Source organism: Morone saxatilis, unplaced genomic scaffold (genome assembly GCF_004916995.1).
Source record: "Morone saxatilis isolate NCDOM2014 unplaced genomic scaffold, NCSU_SB_2.0 Contig8, whole genome shotgun sequence".
Lineage (NCBI taxonomy): Eukaryota > Metazoa > Chordata > Actinopteri > Moronidae > Morone > Morone saxatilis.
This window is the reverse complement of record NW_023340257.1, coordinates 12,587,206-12,599,184: the sequence shown is the minus strand read 5'-3', so window position 1 is coordinate 12,599,184 and position 11,979 is coordinate 12,587,206. Positions and strand designations below refer to the sequence as shown.

Genomic DNA, 11,979 nt, shown 5'->3' with positions numbered 1-11,979 from the left:
ACACACACACACACATTTACATTTGTGCAAACATCATTTTTTTGTCTCCCTCTCTCAGTTTCGTGTATCCACATGGAAGGTGGCCATTAGCTTAGTGACCCGTGATGCTGATCAAAAGGCCCTGAGTATTGGCCTCAAATATGAAAAGTGTGAGACTAATGTGTGTGTGTATGTGTGTGTATGTGTGTGTATCCTGAATCTGTGGTCTTCCCTATCAGGAACCAGTTTTAATAAATACACAGTTTGGTCATTGTGCTGCGTGTTTACACATGCTGGCTGTTTTCATTCACTTTCTCCACACTGCTTTGTGTGAGTTTACGTGTTGAAGTTGGCTGTTTGCTGAGATCAGCGTGTTTTCCACGAATACGGTTAGTTTTCAGGTATTCATTCATAACTCCACTGGCCATTTTTCTGTTCTCAAACTATAACTCAAACAATCAATGTAACAAAAATGATTTATTTTGTCTGAAACTACACAAAGTAGTGATGATGTGCCCTTCACCACAATCTCTAGTATACCATCAGTACAGGTAAAGAAAAACATTTGAGGATTTACACGTTTTCAATTAGTCTACTAGCTTGTTTATAAATCATATTGATTTGTTATGACACTTTAACACTTTGACGCAATATATTCTTTAGCATTTTTGCCTTTATTGGACAGTTTTAAAGTAACTTTTAAAATATTGATTTGAAAGCCGTCATTGTTACACTCTAGTATTTATTATATATATATATTTTATTGCCTTTAATCGATAGTGACAGCTGAGTGACAGGAAAGAGGGGATATGAGACGCAGCAAAGGTCGGCTTCGAGCGTGCTTTGAATGCAGTAAGAACTACAGCAGCAATTTGTAGATGTACAGGACTAATGAGCTTGTTCCTAACCAATGCTCAAGGTTGTTCTACTCATTGATTTTATACATTATGCTTCTCTCCAAGTGGCCAAAATGTACGTAATTAAAGTCGAATTACGGTCCTCCGAAGATATACTTAAAGGTCTCTGTTGAGCCAACACAGAGGAGGGTAATATGGATAACTGTAGGTCGTCAAGGCTCGCAGAGGAGTTGATCTCAACAATGCGTTGTTTGGACCTGACTGGTTGATTGAACTCCTGTTTGTGTCGGAGCAACCACCATCATTCCAGCTTTATAGTGACAAATAGCACGCTGAAATGTTCATGTCCAGGGAAAATACTCTCCCCAGCCCTGTGCAGTGCAGTGGCTGCATTATACCGCTGACACCGCTCTACCTAATAGTCACATTAATTGCTGTGCTCAGAGACAGCCTTAAAATATCCTGATATAAAACAGATTGCAACAGAGTTGTTTTCTTTCTACCTGCTTTATTACTCGCCTCCTCCCTGACAGAGAGGCCTGATGCGTGTCATGCTGGGATTTATCTGGCGGGGTCTCATCTGGTGGACGAGTTTCTATCTTCTTTAGTAGCGGTGGCAGATTTCCAGCTGTGCTGAAGCACCGGCACCCACTGCTCTGTGACCATAGACCACACCGGTTCATGCTAATAGCAATTTAGAGGAGGAAGATGTATTAAAAAGAGGGCGAGGAGGAGCTGGTCCACGGCGCTGTATGTGCGTGTGTTGGTGTTGGAGGAGAGGCAGGTTCACATACAGTAGAGCAGAGTATGACTGAAAGCAATACAGAGCGACAGAGCAAGAGGAATGGAGTGAGCATTGGTGAGATTCTGCTCCCCTCCCAAGGTAAAGAAACAGAGCAAACAAAAGAGACAGAGTGGTTTGGGTGAAGAGGGGGGACTAGAGGAAGAGGATGGAATAAAGGAGGAGAGTGTGTCAGAGTGTTGTTGGACACTTAAAAGAAAAATAATGTTCCCCTTAGATGCTATTTCACCTGCCTACACACTATCGTCACTGCCAAGATGGCGTAGTAATACTTAAAAAATCTTTATTCACTCAGTTTATTAACATTTTAAGATTGTTCCACTCGCTGTTCAAATCCTACCATCTACGCACGTTTCTGTGTGTGTGTGTGACTGAGTGAGGTTAAGGTGTTCTGGGGTATTGAATTGTCTGCACAGTAAACATGCCAGCTATTGTAACAATGCGGACTAATGATGATGTATGTGTACAGTATGTTTGCTCGTGTGTGTATTTGTGTGTGGCTGATAACAGCTCGCGCCTGTGTGTTTGGTCATGTTGTACAGTTGTGTGCACATACACTATAATGTGCATGCTTTGTGGTAAATGAGTGTCTGAATCGAGGACGCAGTAAGAGATTGTCATGAGAAAACACCATTTCTGTCCCTCACATGCACACACTGTATACTGTAGACATTCACACAAACATGTACGTGAGGAATAGAGATGTGACAGGGGGAGTAGAAGCACGTTTTTTCTCACAAAATAGCCTGTGAAAATATGGCCCACTGGGTATTTTTTTAGTTACCCGGTCGCTTCTATAAAGTGTCCATCTTGCTCCCGTTGTTGCTAAGACACGCTGTAGCTAAAAGTGAAAATGTTTTTGTATCAGCAGGCGTTTGTTTCGAGTAGCTCCGACTGCTACAACGTTCTCAGTTGTGAGTGTTGTTGAGGATATCGACGTAAAGACAAAAGAGCCGGCGCCGTCCAGTTCGTTAGCTGCAATGCGACATCCAACCCTTATTTAACCTGAGAATGAAACACCTTTTAAAACACCTGCTGACTGCACACACACTGTCTCACTGTCTCTCTCATTTCTCACTGTCTTGTGTTTTTGCTCTCCACAATTCACTAGTCTCGGTCCTTCTGCCTCTTCTTCACACACGTACACACACACACACACACACACGCATGCACACGCACAAAATCTCTTCTGTATCTGTCCGGAGTGGGCGGAGGCCTCCGAATGACCTCTCCAGCTGGCACACTGTGTTCTAGTATTGTCACTACTGCCTCGCATCTGAGCCGTATCACAGATAATCACATTGGACCCGCCTTCTCAAGCTTAGGCTGTCAGTAATGCGAAATATGCCAGCTTTATACACACACACGCCATAGACACAGCCAATCCAGGAGTGTATTATGGTCATCTTGAAATTTTTATTATTTTTTCTTTTTTTTTGAGACCTTTGAAAGAAGGAAATAATAAAAAAAAAAAATTCTTTTGACAGGGACAAATGTATTTTACTATTCTACTATTAGTCTATTAGTAGAACTCCTCTTTATGACATTAAATGAATGAAAGTATATGTAACATACACATTTCTACACTAAAATCCTTAGAAAGAGAGAAAATGTACTCCTTCTACCTGATAAAAATTTGTTTATATAATAAATTATATTGTATCATGTTTGTATTTGCAAATTTTGTTCATTTCTAAAGTTTTCCTGCTGCACACAAGATGTCTCCTACTTCACTGTAGTCCATCCTCAGTGTATGTGCACTGGTAGCTTCAAGTTTCTACCTCACTTGTATACGATGCAAATTGGACCAGGATTGATTTACAACTATTTGTGATGTCACAAATCATGCTGGTAGGCCCCGCCCCTTAAAAAAATCAGATTTTCAGTGAGCACAGAGAAACTTTCCACTTTCAGCACATAAATGTTGAAACATCTTTCTAGTGTCAAACTCTGCACAGTGAAACATCCAACTGTAGGAACAAGAAGAAATACGTACGTTTGAGTGGAAGGGGTAACATTTAACTGTTCCAAGAATCTGTAGCCTTTTTCACAGCAGACATTTTGACAGTGTTGTTGAGCGTGTCGTTGGTCTGCTCAGATGGTCAGGTGTGCATGAAGGGATTGATATTGGTGATTACTGAATATGCTCGTCTCATACTTTCCCTTCCTTCTGCAGACACAGACTGTTCAGGAGGCTCTGCAGCGAACTCTACAATTCTACAGACAGCAAGAGATCAGGTAGGACTGTCTTTCTCGCCTGCCGTCGGCCTCTCTCGCTCGTTCTCTTTCTGACTCCCGTCCTCTTTTATCAATCTCCACACTCACTTGCTGTCTACCTGCTCCCTCGTCTTAGTGTCCCTATCACTCATTTTCTCCCCTTTGCCTTTATTTTGTCTGCCTGTCTGTCACACATGTGCATACACACACCTGTTCAGTCTCTGTGAGCCTTTCACTGTCTCTGCTACCTCTCATTCTCCCTGCCTCCTTGTCTTTTTCGGTCACACAGAGAGACAGAGACACACACACACACACACACATAAAGACACTCCTTCAGCTCTTGTCTCTGCCACTCTCTCACTGTCTCTCCCTGTCAAAACAGTAAAACCCAGTAGAGAGGGGTGAGCCAGGGCACAACACGTGCTGACATTGTCCATGAAGCGCATTACAGCGTACAGATATAGACACTGGGTTGGGACCTCTCTGAATGTTCTTTTCTTCTTCTCTCCTCTCCACTCTCCTTTAAACCTCGAACTTGCTTTGTGCCACTCTTGATTCATGTACACTGCAGCTGAGCCCTGGTTCACTTTAAGCAAATCATATATTGACACACATTAGTCTGTTCTGTGGTAAAGGGGAGTTTTCTTACACTGGTTTCTTTGTGTCCTTCTTCGTGACGTTGGACTAAATAATTATGAGCAATCCCAGAAGTGATTCTTTATACTGGGTCTCTGTGTTTTAGGTGTATTTGAATATAAACATTTATGTAGGATTATCTCGAGCGTTATTGTGATACACTGACTGTAGTAAAGGTTCGAAATGTGGCTCGTGACCAGAGAGGGTCTCTAGTCCCCTAATTCCCTAACCAAAGTGAAAAAGCATCACTTGCCCATTACCATTGTTCAGGTGACTTTGAGCGCTGTCCCCTCTGTCTTTATGTTGTCCAGCTGCTTCTGTGAATCTGCTCAGTGACCAGAAATATAAACCTACACAGTCTAATTGAAGTGTCAGGTCACCCAAATCACAAACAAACAAACAAACAAACACATGCAGTATATTCCCACCTCCCCTTAATGGTATCTATCCATGCAGAGATTGTTGCCAGCACCCCAACAAAATGGGATTTAAAGAAGTGTTGTTTGTTTAGCTCACTGCACTGAAAAATGGCTTTTTAAAATCTCCCCAACAATGAGTTTTTCCAGAAATAACCCACAACAGTCGAGAGTTTTTAATGGATGTACTTTGTTATGAAGATAATAATGTGTGACAGCACAGCTTGTACAAGAAAAATAAAAAAATTGTCCATGGTGCATCTTGAGGGGATGAGTTAGAGATTCATCCTGTCATTGGCTTGTTAGCGCCTTATTAGCTCTTATTTGCTGATATCATGGTTAATCATGGCTTAACCTGTGTGTGTTTGGTGTGTGTCTTTGACAGGTGTCAGGAAGTTGGCAGCGAGGAGCGGCGAAGAGAAAGGAGAGAGGATAAGTGCCCATTTCTAGAAAATTCTGGTTCAGAGGAAGATGTCCTACAAATCCTTCAGTACATGGCCACCATACTGGGTAAGTATTTGAAGTAAATTAAGATGTGTGTACAGGTAGGATACATGTTCTCTGTGTATGAGCTGATGTTGTTATGAGTGTGTGTATGTATTTAGTTTTCACCACTTTGTTTCTGGCTATGTTCTTTTTCTGTTGTTGCTTGGAATTGATTTTACTGTTCTTTATTTTTATTACGTGCCAAGCAACACGTAGACACTGTTTCCTTTTCCCCCCATAGATGTCCTTCAGCGTCAGTATTATTTGTGTGTGTGTGTGTGTGTGGACAGTGAAATGAAGTAGGGATGTCTCGATCCGATCTCAACCTAACTGATAGGTATTGAGCTTTATTGACTCGGTCTGATCTTTATGTCAGCTGTTTTTACTCACAAAGCTTTCACGCCGCTTTCTGCCTCTCCACTCTGCTGAGCTCTGTGTGTCAGTGTGTGTCTCCACTGACGTCTCCCCTCTGAGCAGAGGCAGCCCGCTTTTCTAAACGACTCGAATCAGGGGCTAAATGAAGCCATCCCCCCAGAGGCTAGATCTCTTTTTTTATGACACTTTTAATGAAAAAATAGTATCATGTTTCAGTATCATGAGCTAGGTAGCACACATACAGCCAGATATACTATTTACACGTGCAAAAACACATACATACATGTAAAAAGAAAAACACACACTGTATGACTCACTCTTGAGGCTTGCACTGTCTTTATGGCCTAACATGACACACACGTTGTCCTAGTGATTCACTCAGTACAGCGTTGTCCTCCCTCTATACCGTCTAAGATCTCCTCCTGCCTCTGTCTGTAGTCTTTCTCTGTCCTGTCTTTTGCACAGCTACCACCACTGTAGGCACTAACTGTACACTACTACTGTATGTGTTAACTCCTCTGTCCTTCAGTCCTCTTCTCATCTGTCTCCATGTGATCTCCATCACACTCCCTTTCAGCTTTTTGCTTCAGCTCTCTCCATGTCTCCTTCTGTCTTTGCCTGCGAATCTTCCTTTCTTCTCTCCATCTCTTTAAACCTTCCTCATGTGTTCTTCTATCTCCTTTTTTGCTCCGTCTCTCTGAGTTTATCCATTTATCCATCCATTTTGTGCTGCTTGTCTGGGTGCAAGTCATGGTGGCAGCAGGCTGCTCCTTCTCCCCAGCCTCGTCTTCCTGGGGGATCCCGAGGTGTTCCCTGGCCAGAATGGATATTAAATCCCTGCAGTATGTTCTGGATCTGCCCAGGGATCTTCTCCCAGTTGGATGAGCCCGAAATGCATCCACAGGGAGGCGTCCAGGAGGCCTTGGTGCCAACGAAGGCGTCTGTGCCCAAACCACCTCAACTGACTCTTTTCAATTAGATTGAGCCATCCTGTGAAAAATACAAACCCTTTGGACACATGTATCTGTGATCTCTTTCAGTCAATATCCAAAGCTCGTGACCACAGTCGAACATTGTGTGTCAATAAAATGATACGTTGAAAACTTCAAGGTGTTTTTTAAATCTGTCTTTGCACTTTTCTCCCTCTGTAAGTCTGTCAAGTTGTGCCCTGTTTAGTGCTTTCCAAATGTTCTTTATTTTCTTGCACACATTTCTGATTTTGTTCTGTTTTGTGGTGTCAGGTCTTATTTATATTAAATGTCAATTTAGATTTTGCTATAATCCTTTAATCCTGTTTTTTCTCAGTTATTATTCAGCAGTAGGCATGTGACATGATTATTTTATCTTATCAATATTCATTATTTCCACAAGGCTTTGATGTTTGATTACTTTGAATACTGATTTTCTGTGGTTGATATGCTTAAAATGATATTTTCTGAATTTAAATCTTGGCCAAAACAAATCATGGAGCAAAAATAAAATGAGTTTTCATGTAAAAGGAGGCTGTAACAGAAAAATATGACACACACAATAATACTGAAAGACCAAGAACCAAGTTGCAAGTCTGCGGATTGCTAAATGACATGTCTCCTCAATCATATTGATAATATCCATATGTAGATTGTTGTCAGTGTAGGTATTCTTGTGTATTACTGTTTATGGGGTTGATCATTTGTGTCTATTCTTAGAAGAGTGCAATTCGGCAGAGCTGACATTGGTGTTTTGCCTCCCCTCCCTCCCAGGAGTCCCATTCTGTGAGCTGCGCGAGCATTTCGGGGAGGAGTTCTTTGGCCTCTGCTTTGAAGAAAATGAACGAGTGCTTCGGGCTGTGGGTGGCAACCTCCAGGACTTTTTCAATGGCTTTGACGCCATTTTGGAGCACATTCGCACCTCCACGGGGCGCCGTGCTTCATCTGAGAGCCCCTCCTTCCAGTGCAAGGATCCCCACGAGGAGGAGAAAGGCAGAAGAAAATTGGACAAAGTTGGAGAGCAAGGAGAAAGAGATGGAAGAGGGAAGGTGTTGCTTCTTCACTGTTTCAACCCTGCCCCTGTTGTTGGATTGGTCATGCCAGGGTTGATCCGAGCTGTTGCCAGGCGGATCTTTCATTCAGAAGTTGAGGTGGAAGAGGTGCCACCTCTAACTCCCTTATTGCCCAATGAAGATACAGAACACACAGACGGTGACTCTGCAACTCCAACTGCATCACCCACTGCCTCACCCTCTTCATCCCCATCCCCTCCCTCTCCTTTCCAAACCTCTGTTCCCACAGTTTGCTTGTCCTTCCAAATTCACGAGACGTGTCCTCCTTCCCTCTCCTCCTTCCCAAATGCTGCCCCGGTGAGCACTAAACGCCCCCACCCCTCACTCTCCACCAACCCCAGTGATCTGCGCATCGGCCTGGCCACGTTTTGCCGTGCCTTTCCGTTTCACCTTGTCCTGGGGCCTCGCATGGAGCTACTGCAGCTTGGAGAAGGGTTGAGGAGACAGGCTCGCATTGAGCCTCATCGGAGCTTCTCGTTCAGGGACTGTTTTGAGATTGTCTCACCCAAGATGGAGCCGTCGTTCCAGGGTATCCTCCTGAGGCTTGCATCCCCATTTACCATCCGTACCAGACCTGATACCACACAAACGGGCACCAAGGAGAAGGTAAAGATATTATACATAACAGATGACACTGATTCTCAAATCTTTTAATTTTATAGAAAATGATTGCAGTAATAGAAACTGCTTGATAAACTGAAATCTAGTTAAAACATTTTAATGATAAGGCTCCTGGTGTGCTGCAGTGAAACCCACTGATCTATGGGATGTGCTCACTCTACTACTCTGCCATTCCACCACATTTTGCAAGCCTGTGATGTTTTTGCATGGGAAGAATAAGAGTTGAATTGGTTCCAATTTGCCAGAAACAATTAATCAATTCGAGTTGTGTGCTATATCCAGTTCTTTATTGATTGGATGGTCTCCGCAGGCTGTCGGTGTCAGCACCAGACACCCGATGCTAAACAGAACTGACAGAAAGGAGATTGATCGGTCTAACCACAGTGCTGTGCTGTGTGGGTATGAGTGTTTGTGTATGGGTGGGTGAGTTAGGCATGTCTGATGCTGCTCACTAAAAAACAGGAGGATATTTGTATTGAAAAGTACTGGCACATAATGTGCCCCAATGAGAGCACATGTGTACCCTTTGTCCCGATCCATCCTGAACTAAAGCTGGAGTTACTGTGGAAACACACTGATGGAGGCAACCTGATGGTACAGGGGAAAAGGCACTTGTCTACTATTGGAGAACACAAGTGGGTGGGAAGCTGTTGGGGGATCGTGTCTCTGCCACTAGCATCTCCACAGTCTTATCAGACCAAGAGTGGAATTAAACATTTTCAACAAACAAGCAAATAAAAATAAGGTGGCTCTCAGCCTTCAGTTGATTACAACTACTCCCAGTTGTGTTTCCTGGTTGTGGAGACATTTGGAGTTTTGTTTCTATACTGTTGTGTTTTTTAGTGGTTTCTTATGTAGCTGGGGTCAAGTTCTGTGAGTGAACTAGATTAAATAGAGAAGTGATCCTCACACAGTGCTGGGTCCTATGTGCATGGACTGTTTGGGTGTTTCTGGGTGAATATAAATGATAGTAATATAAACTGAAGGGTATCGAAGTAAATCCTCATCCATTCAGTGAGGTATTTTACTGGTCTCATTCTTGTTAGACAGCTGTGCCGATTCACAATGCTGCATGACAAAAATGGGTCACTGAGTGGAGACATGGCTTCTCCAGACAGAAACATTTTATTATTTTATCTATCATTCCGAGTGACAAGACGCGAATAAACAGCGTTGCACCACAGATCTGCAGCCAAGGGCAGATGGTGCGGTTGAAAGTCCTGTTATGTCATGTTTCCCCTCCTTGTCATAGCACTGTTTGCTTTAGTCTTTGCCCTGGCACGTACAGCACACTCACACAGCACTCAAACCAGTTAAAATACATCTCTAAACAAACCTGATACAATTAGTTCAGATTATGTCGTGTGATTTGTTTTAGTTTGCTGCTATGCAAGATGATTGGGGTGTACTGCTGCCTGATTTTAATGTATGCCATACCAACACTGTAGAGAATACTTTATGTTCAAAGGGTTACACAGGGCAACACATCTTGCACAGATATTGTATTTGAGCATGTGCTGGTAAGACTGGATGTAAGGACTTCTGCTCTGAACTGTTATTTAGGGCTGCAACTATTGTTGTTTCGTCCATAAAATGTCAGAAAATAGTGAGAATGTCCGCTTTGTCTTCAGATGTGTTGTTCTATTCAGTCCCAAACCCAAAGATATCTGGTTTATTATCACGCAGGACAAAGAAAAGCATTAAATTCATTGATTTTTGATTGATTTGACAAATGTTTGGTAATTTTACTTGAAAAATTAATGAAAAGATTATTTAATTATCAACTAATTTCCTGTCAGATGACTAATCAATTAATCGCTGCAGCTCTATTATTATTATATTTTAGTAACATTTTAAAAATGTCAGTGCCCATTATTATTTGTTAATGTAATTAGAAGTATTAGTTAGTACGTCACAACTTGTGAACGCCACAGAAGTGAATCATTCGTATGGGCCGCTCTCATGAAAGTTGTTTGCACTGCGGTGTAAAGGCTAGGACAGTGTTTCAGGTCTGTGTACACAGAGCTCTAATTGGGTGATTTTGGTCTTGCGTTATCCAAATAAACCAATCTCGGGGGTTTTAGTGCATTAATCTGAACAGATGACAGGAAAACACAACTACATAGGTTTTATTCTCCTCCTCACAGTCAGGCCTCAAGTACCGCTGGAGTACTTTAACGTCTCCTCTCTTTCTGACTCTCTGTCAGTGTCACTCATAGATTCACTATCATTCTCTCTCCCTCTCTGCTGCTTACCATTTTCTATCTTTCTCTCTCTCTCACAAAGATAAGATGACACAGCAGCACGGGGCAAAGGTAGTGCAAAAAGTACAGAAGAGTAAAAACACAATAAAGAATAAAATAAAACACATTATAAAGATATAATATAAAATATAAAGACTATAATGAAAATATATACACTATATGCAGTACGCAGTAAGAAATATGGTGTGCAAAAATATTTTGAACAGTTTATAACTAACTGTGCAATTATTACAAGGCTTTGCTGTTTCCCCTCACATATTCATAGCTTTTTTATTCTCTCCCTCTTGTGCAATCAGACATACGTTTGATTAAAAAGGGTATAAGCTGTGAAAAATGGAAAAGCAACAATCACTAAAATAAATGCTTCCTCTTTCATTAGTCTCTCTCCTCTTTTCACTACTTAGTTGAAGTTCCCTGATAAGACAGACTTTACTGTCTTTTAAATGTCACCTTGTGTGGATACATTACATTTGATAAGTTGTATAAGAGGGGATCAGAGGAAATGCAGTTGTAACTGTAGTGTAATGCTCCGTATTTCAGGAAGATCAATGAATAGTGAAGCTGAGGGTTCTTATTTGAAAGCTATGGCTCACTTTTATCCTTAGTACACAATTCCAAGACATAATAATGTTATTGTTTACTTTTCCTTTTGTTGTTGCGAGGACTTTCTTTTTGCTTTTGGGTCAGTCATATTGATCAAATTGTTTATCACAGTTTCCTAACTGATCCAAATAGTATGTGTTTGTGGTTTTATCCTTTTTAGACGGCAGACCAGTGGAATCGGCAACAAGCGTAAATTACTGACAGGAAGTTCAGTCTCGGGTTGTATTGAGTTTAGGGTCAGCTGGTGTTCTGGTTCTGCGCATGTTCTATAATTATCTGTCTTTCTCATCCCTCCCATCCACAGACCCCTGCTCGAAAAAGGTTCCTCTGCACATTCATGAGTCAGCGTACAGCAGCTGCCTTTTCTACTCCCTTTTGTGTGTGTCACCGGTGATCAGAACCTGGCACTGCTGAAGTCTTAAGTTAGACAATGCCTCCGAGCTCCAGGCACCATCACTGAGAAACTTGAAAGATTTGTGTTGCATTAGGGTGGGCGGACATTGTTATTCTTTATTTTTGCCATATGAATCTTGTGTCACCTGGGCAGAGAGGCAGAACAAAGAGAGAGAGAAAAGAAGGATGGGCTGACATTTTCACCAGAAAGGGCAGCGAGAGAAGGCGACAGGCCAAGGTAAAGAGGCCACAAAAGAGCACTCCCCTGTGCTGCACTCTGTGTGTGTGT

General features: G+C 42.1%; 1 protein-coding gene across 1 annotated transcript in view; it reads left to right on the top strand.

Annotated features, from left to right (window-relative positions):
* Positions 1 to 5,292: 5,292 nt before the first annotated feature.
* gucy1a2 (guanylate cyclase 1, soluble, alpha 2) overlaps positions 5,293 to 11,979 on the top strand; it is a gene marked incomplete at its 5' end in the record, with an annotated part of 29,998 nt that continues 23,311 nt past the window's right edge. The window contains 2 exon segments of the mRNA XM_035679425.1: positions 5,293 to 5,417; positions 7,511 to 8,415. Of these exon segments, the coding sequence (XP_035535318.1) occupies positions 5,293 to 5,417; positions 7,511 to 8,415 (1,030 nt within the window).